This window comes from Spermophilus citellus, assembly GCF_964194105.1.
Source record: "Spermophilus citellus genome assembly, chromosome: 4".
Classification (NCBI taxonomy): Eukaryota; Metazoa; Chordata; class Mammalia; order Rodentia; family Sciuridae; genus Spermophilus; species Spermophilus citellus.
Genome location: NC_138185.1, coordinates 166,781,958 through 166,799,488, shown reverse-complemented (window position 1 = coordinate 166,799,488; position 17,531 = coordinate 166,781,958). Strand labels below are relative to the sequence as shown.

General features: G+C 39.9%; 1 protein-coding gene across 5 annotated transcripts in view; it reads right to left on the bottom strand.

Moving 5' to 3' along the window:
• The window catches only part of NIN (ninein), a 116,239-nt gene that overhangs the window by 78,178 nt on the left and 20,530 nt on the right, over window positions 1-17,531 (bottom strand). For 3 of the 5 annotated variants that reach the window (XM_081293530.1, XM_081293532.1, XM_081293534.1), the window contains exons 4-6: window positions 15,768-15,849; window positions 5,264-5,350; window positions 3,541-3,710 (exon numbers count right to left, since the gene is read on the bottom strand). In XM_081293530.1, coding sequence (XP_081149656.1) covers window positions 3,541-3,710; window positions 5,264-5,350; window positions 15,768-15,849 — 339 coding nt within the window. The remainder of the gene's footprint in view (window positions 1-3,540; window positions 3,711-5,263; window positions 5,351-15,767; window positions 15,850-17,531) is intronic. The other 2 variants (XM_081293531.1, XM_081293533.1) reach the window with 1 other exon arrangement.

Sequence of the window (17,531 nt, the reverse complement as noted above, 5' to 3'; positions counted from 1 at the left end):
CTGTCAAATAAGGATTCAGAAAAACACTGGGAATCACTAATCCAGGAGCCCAGGAACAAATTCCTGTCACTGATAGCAACCTCCCTTACTATGGGGTAGCCCTGGAGGGCAAGGAGGAAGAAGTATTGCTTTTCAGATGATTGCTCACTTACTCTGATGGGATGAGTTCCTAACAGGAAGCAAGCCACATGGGGACAGCTTTTGACAGCTGTAAACTGCTTCATCCTACTGCCCACCCTCTGCAAGTCCTCAGGTAAATAAAACTAGTATTAAATTCAACATGGACTAAAATTAGTTTCTTGTTGCTGGGTGTGGTGATGCACACCTGTAATCCCAGTGGTTTGGGAGGCTGAGGCAGGAGGATCAAGAGTTCAAAGCCAGCCTCAGCAAAAGCAAGGCACTAAGCAACTCAATGAGACCCTGTCTCTAAATAAAATACAAAACAGAGCTGGGAATGTGGCTCAGTGGTCGAGTGCCCCTGAGTTCAACCCCAGTACCCCCCTTCCCTCTAAATTAGTCTCTCATTGCATAGACCTCCCCTCTTTTAATTTCTGACAATAGGTTCAGGTTTTGAAACTGTCTTCATCCAGAAACTCTGGAATTCCTTCCAGATACTATAGGCCTAAGGCAAGCCAAGAATCTTACCTTCACCTAAGCCAGGGCCCAGGAATCAAAGGAAACCCAGGACTTAACTAAGATAGCTATCTCTAGCTGCCCATCTGGTTATTCCTTATAAAATATTTACATCTGGGAGAACGAGGCCCACACCCTCCTTCATTATTGCCTGGTAGCACTGACATAAGTCTGAGCCCAAAGAACAAATTCTTAGTACCTCCACAGACAGAAGACAAGAGGGACTCACGCAACCAAAATGGGAGGAAAAAAGAAGCCAACTGTACAATGAAGAACTCCTGACAGGTTCAGACTCCTTGTGAGAGTAAATGAACTCCACAGGTCACTCAGAATTGTTTCCACCCCACAGTCCCCAGTGGGAGCCACTCTAGAATGGGGTAGCTGTCCTAGACAGCTTTTGTAGAAGGGCAGGATTTCAGAGTGGGCCTGTGCCTCCCAACTTCTGTTGGCTGACTGAGTGGCTCTCGATTGCTGAGGCTAATGCAGTAACCAGCCAGGAGGAGGTTGCACATTCACACAGGGCGTGCAACAGGACCGACACACTGACAAAAGGACAGTGTGAGGCGTTGTGTATCAGCAATGGCATGGGTATGATCTGCATCCAGGGTTGCTGCACAGGGCTGGGATTTGCCCTTTCGACTGCCAAAGGGAATGTTGAAAATGCTACATGAGAAGCTATTAATCTTTTTAGAGATGAATTGTTTTGAAAAATGATAGGATCCACTTATAAAACACTTCATTTTTAGGCAAGAAATAGGTGGTTGAGCTTTGGTTCGAACACACCTTTAGCAATTAAAAAAGGTGGGGTGGGGAGCAGGACAAGAATGGTTGAACACGCTATCAAAGCAGGATTGCTGAGAGCAGAAATCCAGAGAAATGACCCTCTCCAGGCCTCTTATCTGCAGTTCTATTGAAGGAACATGGAGAAAACTGCAGATTCTGTATATAGCATCAAGAGGTCACACCCAAGAGGTTTCTGGAGGATAAAGGGAAGCTATAGGATGTTGGGGCTGGAATGACTCTCCCAATATATCCTTTACAAGCAGAAAGATTGTACCCAGGCTTAAACTTCGGCTCTTCTTTTTGTTTATACATGAAACCAAACTTTCACTTTTTAAGTAAATCTCACTAAGAGTCCAGTAGATAAGATAACAAGGATATAAGAAATGCAGTACCAGCAATTGTCAGATATGCACAAGAACTTATTGGATATCATATCAAAAAATAAGTAACCACTTAATCTCTTAACCCCAAATAATAATCTCTTGAAAACAGTTGGAGAACTGGGAAATTAGACTTAAAAGTGGCTTCCAAATAAAACATATCCACTAAAGTGTTGGAAACATTTTAAACATCCCCCCCACCCCGAGAAGCATCTCATTTATTTCATACTACCCAGAGTTATGAAACAGACTTTATGTAGTAAAATGATATCCTCCCTGATGCAAGACACACACAGTGTTATGAACACTGCACTCCTTGAAGTATGCAAATTACTTGCCTCTCTGAAATTGTATATGTGAAGTTTTGTGCATGTGAGTATGTGTGTTTTCCTGGGAAAGGTCCCTATCTGGATTTTCAAAGGGACCTGAGACAAGGGGAGACCACTAAAACTGTACCTGAGATGGGAAGCAGCCCTTGCCCAACTGACCCACCCAGGGAACCATGATATCCCAGGAAGTGTTTCCCTTCTCCTTGTTTTCAGCCATCATGTCTCACCCACACCCCCCTTTCCTGCTTGATTTTCTTCTCTTCCCACTCACAGTTCTGTCACTTCTGGGGTGAGGACAAATGGCATTTGTTTTAAAAAATGATGCAAACTTCTTCTGTTTGGCAGACTGCTTGTGTGTTCTTGTAAACTTCAGTATTTATTGCCAGTTTCATTTCTGCTCAATACTTGGGTTTCTAGTTAACTCTGGGTTTGTGCATATTCTGGAACGTTGAGCATACCAGATGTTTGATTGCTGGGGACATATTGGAAGCATGTTTCCTGTAGATTTTAGTAAGCTCAACATGGGTGTTAGACAGCCATGAACACACACACAATCAGCTGGCAATCTATAGACCACTTTCAGGAAGCTGAGGTGCTGTCTCTTTCCCAGTTTATATTAGTATCTGAAATATTTGCAGCCCCAGTCTGAGCTGGGATTTGCAAGAAATATTTAGAGCTTGCTCAGCATGGCATTTTCAATCATATTCTGTAAGTGGGATGCTGGTAAATGAGCCATAAAGAAAGAATAAAGAAAATGTTACTGTTTATTGGTAGATTATGGCAATATGCAAAGTAAACAGAAGGGAGCTAAGGGAGGGAGAAGTGCTGGAGAGGGCGACAGACCTGGGTGTGTCAGAACCAGTAGGAAGAACAGTGGCAACTGCTGAGCAGAGGGAAAGTGCCCCTGCTTGGTATCCTGAGGCAAGAATGGAGTATTAGAGCTGCTTTAGCACATCACAAAAGATAAGATGCAGGCTCTTAAACTGCCTAAAAATTTAGCTTTCATTTTCTACCTATAACAGAATGCTGTTTTATAGTTTGGAGTGGGGGAAAGAGAAAGATTTTGCTAGATCTTTAAGTTACTAAAAAAAAATAATAAATAGCTGCACCATTGGGATAAGATATATTCTCAGGAAGAGCTAGAAGTAGAAGACCCCTGACAATATAAATCTAATTGAAATCTAAACATATAAGCATAAAAATGTACAGAATGTCAGCACTCACTCTGAAAGCTGAAACCAAGGAGAAAATATTCAAACAGAAAGATTAATCACTATGTCCAAAAGACAAGTAATAAGATTAATGAGAAGTTGGTAACTCAGAAAAGCCTGCATTCAGTCTTAAGTGCCCTTACTTCTCCCAGCTCCATGCCATGCTGAGGAGCATATCCTAGATGTGCTATTCCACCTACTTACCTCATTGCAGTCACCAGCTGGGATGTGTGAAGGTCGCGCTTCTTCATCTAGTGGCTCAATTACTGTCACCTCTGCAAACTCCTCCACAGATTCTTGAAACTCAGGCAAGGACCTTCGTCCATAACGCTTCCCACCTCTAACATATTTGGGCTGAGCTTCCAGGGAGCAGTCTGGACAAGGAGACAAGAGTTGAGGCCACATTACATGAGAATCTCAGCCCTGAGCTAACATTCACAGCCGTTGGATACAGCCTCTTTTACCAGCCCTGAAATAAACCACCACTGTTTGCCAGCTGTGGTGGCCGTGGGCGTATGTGAGCTACTGGGTCAGATGCAGAGCACAACTTCTAATTCTGAATGATTTATAGCAGCCCAAGTAGATATCTGCATATCGTAGGAAAGATGCAATGGTAACAGCAAAGCATTCTAACTCAAAAGATCAGGAAAAGGTGAGGGATCATATTTGTTCTTCTGTTTACTTAGCTAATGTTCTGCAGGTTGGAGATGCAGAAGTGGGTAGAGAGGGGGAAAAAAAAAAAAACCTAACCAACAGACATCTTGGAGGAAGTCTTGGAAAATGGTAATGCAACAGACCTCACACCAGCACTGTAAAGTTAGCATATTAGAAACACCCTCCCTTACTTCAATGACTCCTTGGTCAATTATTCTACTTTATGGCCTATCAGACAAGTAGGAAGGTAAAGCAAAGAGATGGACACAGCAGGATCTAATCAATTAATGGCAGCTAGTCACGTCTCTGAAGCCTGGCATCAAGATCTCATTATCAAATTAAAAGCTGTGGAATAAAACAGCAAATGTAAAATTCTATTAAGAAAAACGGTGTGTTGTATTTTTTTTTCCTCTTTATGAGCTTCAGTGTTGTACAAAATGAAAAGGAATGTGAATAAGGGGAGGGCCGTCTCTTGGCCTTAAAGGAGGATTTCAGCATTTTGACACTTTGACATGGAAGGTTCAACATTCACCAACTCCACCTTTGCCACCACCACCATTGCTGCTGCCATCATCACAGCCACCAACACCATCACCACAATGACAGACTAACCTCTTTCTACTATGAACAGCTTTAAAGCAACAAAATAAATACTTCACTCTATTTGAATGTCACCTTGAAGATTTATAAAGTACCTGTGCAGTATTAGGAGAATAAACAATTCAATTAAAATATAAAAGACTGGCAATGCTTTGATTTCTGTTGTCTTTTTGTCTATAGACACACTGTCTCTCTGGAGAACACAATATGGGTTCTGTTTGAACATGACAGTCCTCACAAAATATCTCAGAACTCAAGACATGTCGATTTTTAGGTGAGGTATGTAAACATAGCATCAAAATGAGGGTGGCTGATTAGATAAGAGCTGAAAGAACAAAAGCCTTCTTCTACTACCATTGAACCATGGTAGTTTAGCTCTCACTTTATGGCTTTCCAGGGAGGGCCGATGACCCTGTTTGACTAGCCCTTGCCCTTCCTCTGGCACAAGCTCAGATTTCATGAGACTCACAAATGTGGCCAGAAGCATTCTGAGAATGCTCAGCAAAGCTCAGAGTGAAGTATTTATGCTGGCTATACAATCTCTAGTGATATTTATATCCAGCTTTTAAAAAGTCCCAGTCAAGTCATTTTTATTAGGTCGAGCGATTCTCTTACAGGCAGTGTTCAAACATACAAAATTTATATTGAAAATTGCATGCATATTTGAAGGTACCTTTTCTCAGAAGGGAGTGTGTCAGCTTGTGGGGATTCAGGAGCGGCACAGACACCCGAGCTACTTGGCAGCTGACACCCACAGATGCTAGTCAGATAAGAGGCAATGCAGAACCATCCTTAATTTATTAGATATTCTTAAATTTTAGTGGCAGACAACAAGATACACCATTAGTGACGAGGGGGTGGGGGACTTGGAAAAGATTAAAAGGAAAACTTAAAACCTCAGAAAACAGGATTTTCCCAGTATGAGAACAAAGTCACGTCCAAGGATGGAATTGACAGAGGACCTCTTCAATTGCAGGCTGGAATAAAGCCTCTGAAGGAGAAAAGCAACATTCTTAAGAAATCCTACTGTGACTAATCCTAAACTTACCTGTGGATGAAATGATTCCTTGGTTATTAACTACTAACTACCCCCTACTGCAGGGAACAGTGGTGCATTCCAAACAGCTCTTTCTCTAAGCAATAAAAGACAATAGATTGTGAACCATTAGAGACCCATGAAGTTGTGCTTTGCTTACCTACTCACTTCTGCATTGCCAGGAACTTAAGATTTTAAAAAATGTATTCTATTATAATAACCAATTTTAAGCAAACTTTAATATCTTCTACAGAATATACCTATTATAGTCAAACTCTAGAGAGATCTATTAAACTGTATAATCTTTTAGAATAAAGATATTAGCACACAGAAAAGAAAAATAGATTATCAATGTTTCCTCATCACTGAATTTTCAAAACCATCTGTGTGACCAAAAGAGAATTAGAGTCCACACACCATTTAAAAATAGTTATCTCTTAGAATTATACTTAGACATTTCTATTGAGAACATTAATGTCATTGAAATTATATGATAAGAAGAGAAGAGAGACCACAAGAATAAGGAATTCCAGGGAGAACATTCATAGTCAACAGCCACTGCTGTGTTAAGCATCCGAAAACCATGATTCTCCTTATTAGTCTCAACCAGGGCTTCAGAAGTCAACAGCAGCAGTCCACCAGTCAGTCCATGGCCAGGATATTAAGACTAAAGAATGCCTTGGGCTTGGGTGAGGCCCTGGGTTCAATCCTCAGCACCACATAAAGATAAATAAAATAAAGGTATTGTGTCTATCTACAACAAATATATTTAAAAAAAGAAAAAAGAAAAAGAGGGCTGGGGATGTGGTTCAAGCGGTAGCGCGCTCGCCTGGCATGCGTGCGGCCTGGGTTCTATCCTCAGCACCACATACCAACAAAGATGTTGTGTCCGCCGAAAACTAAAAAAAAAAATAAAATAAATATTAAAAAAAAGATTTCTCTCTCTCTCTCTCTCTCTCTCTCTCTCTCTCTCTCTCTCTCTCTCTTTAAAAAAAAAAAAAAAAGAAAAAGAATGCCTTGTTCCTTCTTACCAGGCATAGGAGCAAAAACTGAAGCACGGGGGCAAAGTCAGTTTATTTACTTTATGAGAGTATTCAGATGTAATTTTTTTAGGGTTTTATTCTGAAACAATGTACCCATGCCAGACGACATGGGGTTATTTGGTTTGTTAAGAAATAAAATTATTTACATCCCATAGTTTCCTTTGACATAGATGTAAGGAATGCTCTGATCATGAGCTCCAAGAAGAAATGTGAAATGCCAATTAAACAAAGTAGAACTGCTCTGTCTTTGGTATTTTAGTTCTTTGAAAGTGTATTTATGATTCTGCCTGAGTCTCACTTATGAGTCATTTTTCTTTTTCTCCCCTTTTTCATTTCTCCTATTTAGCATCACTACATAAAAATAAAGATAGTCTCTGAAGGATGCAAACCAGCCTGCCTTGGGGAGTCTCAGATCCATCCCGGGAGAGGTTATAGTAAGGTAGTTGAGAGGCTCTAGGTTTAATTCCCAAAACCAAACAACAGGTTATGAGTAGGGGACAAAAGAGAAACCTTGGTTTAATCCCCTTAAGATGCTTGAGTAATGTGGAAGAAACCAATAATCTCTAACAAGCAGGTGGAGTAAAAGATCTGATTCAAAATTCAAAAGATGAAAGGGGGAAAAAGCCCTATCCCTTTTAATCTTACAAATAAAGGCTGGGTGCTCATTCTTCACTATACATCTTATTTGTCCCAAGAAGAAAAGCTGCAGAGATGTGGTAATTTTCCCCATCCAGATCAGGATGAACCTCCACACACATGTATGACTTGTGACCAGAAGGTCCTGAACTTACAATAAAAAGAAAATTGAAACACAGCATCAGGGAGAAAGATACTCCAAGTGGATGAGCCAACTGCAGGCAGGGAAACAAACAACAGTGGCATGCCCATTCCTCTTCCAACTCTTCCCAGGAGTGCTATGGCAGGAACAGCTTTCCAAACCTGACCCCGGCCACCAACATGATGCAGGTGTCTGCTTGGAATGCTCAGGTGTCCTAAACACACTGCATGGATGGCCAAAGGCATAATGACAAGACACTAAGGGAGGCTCCACTTAATCAAATGCTTTCTGGGCACAAGTGCAAGCTTAGGACCACAGATGAAGTGGCATCCATAGCACACACATGAGAAGTTAAAGCAGGTTTTCAAAGCTGCCCTCTAGTGTTACATTCACTTCACCTCATATTTACTGGACACCTGCCATGGGCAGGGCATTATGTTATACTTATTGAGTCACAACATGGACATTTTATCATTTTCTGAAGCAAACTTCTTGGATCTCCCATATAACCTGATGCTATTTCCAAGGATGAAGAAGAAAGCCTGGCCCTGAGGGTGCAGCCATTCTTATTTTGGAATTGCTACTGCAGACTCTTGCTTTCTGTTTGCCTTCCTGACCCACTTAGCCTAGGCAGTCATTCCCAGTGACACCTCCCCCTTCCAAAGAATCTCAGCAGAGAGGATGCCAATCCAAGCCTGTCATACTGCACTCCTGAGCTCACAGGATTCCTAAAATCCATTTGACATTAACAAAGGATAAAAAATGAAACATGTGCAAACCTCCAGACAAACACCCCAAAGAAGCTTTCTTGGGAAAAGGCAGTCGTGTGGCAAATGAGCACACCGTGCCCCACTGAGCATCCCCACCTCCTCACTGGTTATGAATGTGCCATCACACAGGGACTGCAAATCCCCATCTGATTCTAAATAAGAGAAGGAATCAAAGGACAAACCAAGAACAAGACCAGGAGAGAGATTTACATATGTAGAGCAAATGATAGAGATTGACACAGAGGCAGAAAGACTGAGAGAAAGAGAAAGAGAGAGAGAAGGCGGTGAGGGCACAGGAGATGGCAAACTTAAAGGCTTGAGGAGGAATGCAGGAGGGAAAAAAGAGAAACAAAATGAGAAAGGGGATCAAGAGGCAGGAGAAGAGCAGAGAGGGGGACGAAGGAGGAGGGTTTAGGTGAGTTAGGGCAGTGGAAAGGTGTAGGGAGGAGTAAGAAGGGGGAGAGAGGCCAACAGAGAATGGACAACACAAAAAAGACACTAGCAAAAGCCTTGTGACATTATCTGCCATTCATTCCTTTTGCTTCCCAGTGTGCTCCCCGTCCCCAGGAGACATCGTCCCAAGCAGCCTTTTCTCCTCATACTTGTGTGTGTTGCAGGCCTTTCCAAGACAGCTGCCTGGGGGTCCAGAGACATCAGCATCTCACTTCCCATCTACTCCCCTCTCCTGGAATCACCACAAGAGCTGCAGATGTTCAATTGGGTCTTTCAGGTTCTCCCAGTGACAAAATTTTAAGAGCAGTCTCCATATCAGTTCTTATGGGTAAGATGCTTCTTACTAGAACACAGGTTTTTGGATACAAAGGTAATAAGGGTGGAGAAAGGCTTTGAGAGGAAGGTTAGCAGCCCCCAAAATGGCTGAAGGTGGTGGGTGAGTGTGGTGTGCCCAGGACTGATCAGTGTGACTACTTGGTCTATCTCAGACTTCCAGCAGTTGACAATCAGTCAACAGGAAAAGATCTTTGAGTGGATAATGATTATGATTGCTTCCCCAGCCTCAGCATGGAAGGATCAATTGGCTGATCTCTGTTAGGAGGTCCTGCATCAGAAGCCACTTGGAGGAAAAAAGCATTACATTTCATCTAATTGAATCCTCTCCATTGTTTAAGGCAAAACCCAATACTCATTTCTCTCAAGTAACTTCTTGGCACAACTCTACTGGAACCTTTTTTTCTATGCATTTGGTGTAACTCTTATTGTCTATCGTTTCCAATTTAATAATGACTGTGGTCATATTTTTTCTAAAAGCACTTTTTACATGTTAAGATTGCTTTCTGGGCTGGATGTACTGGCTCACGCCTGTAATCCCAGCCTGTCAGAAGACTGAAGTAGGAGGATTGGTAGTTCAAAGCCAGCCTCGGGAACTTAGCAAAGCCCTAAGCAACTCAGTGAGACTCTGTCTATAAGTAAAATATAAAAAAAAAAAAAAAGGGCTGGGGATGTGGCTCACTGGTTAAGTGCCCCTGGGTTCAATCCTCAGTAAAAAAAGAAAAAAAGATTGCTTACTCATCTTACTTCTTACTAGAACACAGGTTTTTGGATACAAAGGTAATAAGGGTGGAGAAATGCTTGCAGTCCACTCTTCTGAACTTATTGGAATCTTGCATTTTTAATTGAGTTATTATTGTTATTGCTTTTTAGGGGGAAAATGAGTCTTAAAATCACAATTGTTACACTTTCCAAGACAGCAAGGCTTCGTGGAAAGAGACTGGGCCTTGTACCCAGATACTCAACTGCTGTCAGGGTTAGGAATACTTCAACTCAGGAAGGCTTGGTTTCCTCATCTGGAAGGAGTGAAAAGAACAGGAGCTCCATGGAGCAAGGTCACCAATTGGTCTAGCAGCTTCTGTCCCGGGAGCTCTGGCCACACTCTGGTTCTTTCAGACTTCTACAGAGCCAGTGGCAGCCCAAAGCCAACAGGCCAGGGACAGGTACCCAGCAGTGGGTGCTTGGAGGAGCAAAATCAGGAAGAATATCCCAGCCCTCAACCTCACAGTCGATTTCCTCAATTTCATTTTTTTTTTTTTTTTTGTAACAAATAAGATCAGTGGCAAATGTATAATGACATTATGCAGTTTCTCATCTCAGAAACTGGAACTGTCCTGGTCCCGATCTTGTGCTTGTCCTAATTTTCTCTTCCTTGTTAGTTTACTTTCCCTTCATTTGGGCTAATGCAAGAGGATGGGCTGATGCAAAAGGGACACACTAATTCTCTGTAGAAAACCACCATTTTCATGTCCTCTGTTTGGAAACCTTAGAGACTCACTGATGTTAAAATTAAAATATAGGCACAACTTCCAAGTAATCTGCTTCATTATCAAAATTCTCATAAGTCCCATTTACTTAATTTTAAATAACATGAACAGCTCTAGCACAAATACATATAATTTTAAAAGATTGCTTTTGATCCTTAGTAAAATTACCATAACAAGGAATCTTCTATGGCAAAGTTTAATAGCTGCTTAGTCTTTGATTATATAGATATACCACAATTTTTTTTGCCTACTAATACACTGCCAATTTTTTTCTCTTGACACATGCACACACTGACATGAGTACTTATACATAGCTCTTTACACATATTCATAATTACTTATGTTGCATAAAATCTGAGAGTTGCACTGATTAACCAAAATTATTATTATAGTTCTTGGTATCTATTATCTTCTATAATTCTAGAAAGGTTCTATCACTTTATGTGACCACCGGTAGTAGGCATGAGTGTTTTCAATTTTATGATATTAAAAACACACTCTTGGGCTGGGGCTGTGGCTCAGCGGTAGAGCGCTCGCCTAGCATGTGCAAGGCCCTGGGTTCGATCCTCAGCACCACATAAAAATAAACAAACAAAATAAAGGTATGTGTATAACTAAAATATAAATATTTAAAAAATTCATTCTTAACACTTTCTTTCAATTGTATTATAATTGGTGGTGATGTTTTATTTCACTCTTAACTTTTGGAAAAAATTTTTGGTCCTCACTATTAGCATGTCATCAACACCAGGAGAACAGGGATTAAGTTCTCACTTATCTTACTTAGCCAAACAGAGGACACAGAACATGTCTCTTGGGCTATCTGTGTGTAATGCCTCCCCAAAACAGAGATGTTAGCCAGACTTCAGAGGTGGACCCAACACCTCTGAACACAGTTGCAAACACAAATCTTCCATTGCTGCAAATCAAGATGGAACCCAATGCCTTACCATAGAACCTGCTTCACTGCATGTTTACTAAGTGAATGAAAAGATAACTGTTTATTATATTGATGGCTTCTTCAAAGTATAAGAAAAATAATTGTGAGTAGGGCAGTTCTTGGAATTAGGAAGGTCTGTCACAAAACAAAACAATCACCTTCACCACAACACTGCCCAGCCCTGCTTTTCTAATGAGTTGGCTTTTCCAAACCTGAGTTTCTCTACCTCCAATAAACAAAGGAAAGACACTTTCAACGAACCATATCAGGGAAAGGGCTTCCTGCATTATGCTAACATCTACTATAAAACAGAAATCTAATGCAAGATGCATCAAATAAGAGCAAAATCTCTGGGGACTAGATTCAGCCAGCATGCTGATGCCATGTAGCTGAGAGCCTGTGGCAGCATTTCCACTACAAAATGCAATAATCCAGAGCTGTCACAAATTGAATGAAGAGGTAATAATTAACTTGTTGCACCTCTCTTATTCCAGAAAAATAATTTAAAAATTAAATTGTACATGTAGATATGAGGGGAACTATGCCACTGGCAATGCTGGTCAGTTTGAAACGTACAAAGGACTCACCTACATTTGCAGTCCATTATTCTGAACTTATTGGAATCCTGCACTTTTTATTGAGTTATTATTGTTATTGCTTTTTAGAGGAAAAATGAGACTTAAAATCACAAATAAGAGAGTTATAAGATGCTGAAAGTAATCTAGTTCACAACTTCTCATTTTAAAACCTCAGAGAAGTAATAAATAGCAGAGCCAAAGATTATGGAAATAATGACTTAATTTCATCTCCTTTGAAATCCCATTAGATCTTTGATTTTGTTCTATGTAAATAATTTCTTTTATTAGAGGAATGTAAAAGATACTGAGCATTCGTCCTTAGGAAGAAGTACTTTAGAGTGTCAATTTATGTTAGGTAAAATATTATAGAAACACAAAAGCTAGCTTTTTTCAGAGATTTAGATAATGTCATTTAGATATTAGAAGACAACACAATTGAATCTTGGAGCTTAAAGGGATTTTAGGTATTTTCTAATATGACCAATTTTAGATAGGAGCTGATTGAAGACAGCAGAGATGAGACATATAAGGGCACAGGACGATCAGAGGGGCTGAGTCAGTGTTTCCTAACTCCTTGCTCAAGGTTCTGTCTGTCTTATCAAGTTGACTTTTCTATATTACAGCCTGGTATGGCACCTGATAATTTAACTCATAAAAATCCTAAGTGTTATAAAATATGCATGGGCTATCACTATGGCCCTCTTAGTTTTTCAGTCTCCTTCTATTGTTTAAGGGCAGCTTTTTCTCTTCAAGTATACCAGGACCACTGATTTTAAAAGCCAAGGCAAAAATAGTCCTGGCCCTTGTGGTAAAACATGAGTGGAGTACTGAGCACTCAACAATGAAAGACAAAGGTATCCCTGTCACCAACCATCATCTGCAACACATTCTCATTCACTTCTTGATGCCTCTGGCCACTTGGCAGCCTTGTTGGGTCAGGCTGCACTGAGGACCAACTCATCCATTGAAGGTTAAAAGTCCTTAACCTAAACCCAGTACGTCCCTGGTTCCCAGGTGATGCAATATTAGCATCCTCCTCTGCTATTATCTGTGACACTTCAATTAGGCTCTGTTCCTCCTTAGGCTTCAATTTGTTCTATGATAAAACTGCAGAGATCTCTGCAGTTCTAAAATGCAATGGTCTGTTATTTAAGGGACAGTTATTGTTATAAAGGGAGAGAGAAAGCTGAACTCAGGTGGCTTCCTAATGCACTGCATTGGAGTCCTCGCTCTTTTCTGTCTCTGCCTACCCAAACCAGTCAGTCAGAGTGGTTAGAAGAATGCTTGAGGGAAAGAATTGCTGATCCTCATGAACAACTGGTGAAGCCAGGGAGAGATGGACAAAAACAAAGCAGAGATATTTAGAACAAAGCCGGGAATGTGGGAGGAAGGGCTGATTCATGTCTCTTATTAGATAAAATAGTCTTAAGGCACAGACTCAATTCTAGATTTTATCCTGGCAGAACAAATGTTAGGGAAGTCATTTAAATCCTGGCTGAAATGCTATCAGTAGATGTCTTGCTGCTGCTTTACACTAATTTGGGGGCAGTTCTATCACAAAGCTTGCTGCAGTCTACCCCAAGGACAGGGCACATGGCAAGACTATAAAAATCTCTTCTGTGTTATCCTGGGAGACTGGTCCAAATCATAACCTCTGCCCACACAGCAGCAAGATACACACATAACTATGAAACCACCATCTGCAGCTTGATGTATTTGCTTTACTTCCTGCTGTGACCAAGCTCAAACAGCCATGTTCTAGCTCATTCTATTGCTTATATTACAACCCAGCACAAGTCTAGGGGGCAACCTCCACATCTGTGATCACCATAAATCTCTATCTTTATTAGGACAATTTTCTGGCAGGTGACAGTACAGGTTTTGAAGAAAGGGCGGTGAAAGGACCATATGGACTAGTAGCAGGTCTACCCCTTCCAAATCCATACAAAATCACATTATCAGCCCAGAGAAGGCTGAATTTATGTCACTATTACCTATGTTCATATGAACTGAAATGTACATCAGCAGTGATATCACCATTGTCCTATCAGAGTTTCTAGATCTTGTGTAATTGTTATCAAGATGAAAAAAAAATTACCTTTAAAAAGTAAAAATACCAACAAAATGTGACATCCCATAATTAACAAACATCCTTGTTCCAGTAGTAGTCACCTACAGAAATTTTACCATCTGTCTGGAAAAATCTCAAGAGTGTAATACCCTCTTGCTCAGACTCACTGGGGGCTTCTGAAGGAGAGTGCTGGCAAGCCTCAGAGTTGAGACTAGCCTTCCTAGGGATGGTGAGCATCAGCAAACGCAGGGACACAGTCCATAATCCAAGACACTGTGGAAGGCAGAGTTCAGATACCTGGCACAAATCTGGAACATTTCAGAAGGTACAAAGAAGAACTAGATCACTGGCGAGGATAAGAAATGAGTTCCCATCTGTTTCATCTAAATAGGTCACACTGGACATGTACTGGTAGCCACAAAAATGTCAATGATTTCTCCTTGGTCTCAAACCTCATTGTATTTTTGATGTTCTCTTTTTTTTAAAGTCAGGTTTATTGTGATGACACTTACTTTGAGAAAATTTCATCCTCTTAATGCACAATCTACAGGTTGGAAAGAGCTCACATAATCATGTAAACTAACATTACTATTGAGATATAAAAATTTCATCATAACCAAAATTCCATCATGTATGAGTTTTAATCAATCCCTCCATCTAGCCTATGACAACCACTGATTTGATAAACCAGACTGTACTTTGATACAAATTTCTGTACTGTCTAGACTTCCCTCTTAAATATTTACCATATTTTATTGATTCCAACACCAGAATTGAGCACACTGAAATCAGGTCATATTTCAAAATCAATGGCATCTTAATTTATCTGGAAACATTTTTTTTAATTTATTCTTTTTAGATATACGTGACAGTAGCTGACAACAAATTTTAAGAAATACCTAAAATAGCAATGCATCTCATAATGTACAGTACTTTAAAAAAAAAAATCAGTGAAGTCTTTTATTTCTTAACATTCATTGACTACTTACTATGTGCTGAGCACTCTTCTAGACACTGGAAACATAAAAATGAATACACAGCCCTCAAGGAGCTAACACTTGAAAGGAGGAGACATAAATAATAATAAAAATGCCTATGGTAATGTCTGTAGCAAAGGCCTAGCCATTCACTGAGACTAAAAAGAACTATCTCTAGGTCAGAATCTTTCTTTAGGAAAAATGTCCCCCAAATCACAGGCTTCTATGTACACAGGAAATAAGAATGAGGGTGGTCACCATTCAGCTTCTCCCCACTCATTCCAGGAGTGAGTTATTGCCATACCATATGACATATTGCCTAGGAACAATCCAATTATTTTTCCATAATATGCTGCTATAGTGGAGAAGTCTCATTTTAGTGTTCAACAGCTGCAAGGCTTTTACGATAATATCGAAAGAAAGAAGTCACTGGAAATAACTGCTCAATCTGTGAAAGGCAGATGTCCCAAATCCTTCACACACATGCTTCAAGGTCCCCACATTTTTCCCTGGACAACTTTTTTTTTTAAATATTTATTTTTTAGTTGTAGTTGGACACAATATCTTTATTTATTTATTTTTATGTGGTGCTGAGGATCGAACCCAGGGCCGCACATGTGTTAGGTGAGTGCTCTACCACTGAGCCACAACCCCAGCCCTCCCTAGACAACTTTCAAAGGGAAGGTAGAAGAGGAACATCTGTGTCCTTACCTGGTTCTTGAAAGTGCTCCTCATTAGACAAAGTCCTAGACAAGATTAGTATTAATGCTTCTTTGAATTGGTCAAAATGCACCTAAAAAATAAAAATAAAAAATTTAAAATCATTTCTACAGTGCCAAGATATCTATGAGATACCAGAAGAGTTTGTTCCCATCCTGACAGCCTTGAAGTGAGTCATTGCACACCTTTGTCCCCTTTTTGCTACATTTCTCTAAAGTACAGAAGGGACAATGGGCTGATCGTTTTGATATTCAGTGCCATAAACAAATTAGTATTATATCAACATTGATATTTATTCAACCCCCAAGGGAAAAGGCCGTACAGCAAAACCCTCTTAAAAGCTCAAAAGCTTAAAAGATATATGTGTGTGTGTGTGTGTGTGTGTGTGTGTGTGTGTGTATTTAACTCTTAGCTCCTTTTATTTTTTCAAACAAGAACAGAAAAGAAAAATGTTAGGTTAGATATTAGGAAAAACTTCCCAAATAAAGTTTTAGCTCTTAAGATATTCTAGAAGAGGTAAGCTTTCTTTTGAGGATGACTGGACTATGGTCTTGCCTGGGGCAGGAATATAATAATTTATCTCCCAGTTGCCCAAGAGTCTATAAACAAGCATAAGTCAATAGCAAATACAGGAGATAAGAGAATCTTGAGAAGAATTTTCATGAATCCATAATAATACAACTGCCTTGACTGTGGTGTGAAAGAATCTGTCTTATTTAAGGAAATAGTCAGAACTGGGATATTATTTTGCTTAAAAGCATAAAACAATTTTCTTTATGGCCAGCTAGATTTTTCTATAACTTCAACTTAAGGGATAGGAAGAAGAGATGGTAGTTCTTCTCATCGTAAGGCTTCTTGGATAATGTGGCACTTATTTACTCCATAGATAAATACAAAATGAAAGTTTGATAAATGTTGCAACCTTTGCTGCTGTGGATTTTTCTGGATGTCATTACAAAACACTGCCTAGAGGCTTAAACATAGGTGACAGATTAAAAAACACCCCCTAGTTAAATTTGGAAAAGCAAGAAACCTTATTGGTTATCTAAACAATGGGGGAAAATCAGATAAGATATTACCTGTTGCAATGGAAGCAAAGGAGAAGAATCCATCTTCATTTATGTCATAAAATTGTGTTTGCTTACAATTTAACACAAACTTCCAAGGAATATATGACTGCCCGATCACATGATTTTAATTAAATAAAATTACTTCCCCAAATCATATTTCTTTTAGACTGAATGTTACATATTTAAAAATTTTCAATTGCATATATTTAATGTGTACAACCTGGTGGCTTGATTTATATTTATATACTATAAAAAATCACCATAACCAATCTAATTAACATATCCATCATCTCATAGGTTTATTACTTTTAAAACTGCTTGTTGTCACGAGGACATTTAGGATCTATATACTCTTGGCAAATTTCAAGTTAGATTTATGGTCTTGAAAAATCAACAATCAAAGGAGCCACAGTAGTCTGTCATGGGAGGCAGGGCATCTGCTAAAGAGATAGTGGGATACAACCCATGGACAGTTAAACAGTTGCAGAAATGCAAGCTCTGCTAACCAGGTTTCACAACTGACAAATTACTTCAAAACCCCTGGGAGGGAGAATCTGTGGTCCTAGTTTCAGGAATGGGCTTTAAGCACAGTGTACCCCAGCTCTAGTTCACATGGCAACACCATCTTCCCTACCAGCCATTCATAAACATCCTATACCCAGGAGCTTTCCCATCCGGGCCACAA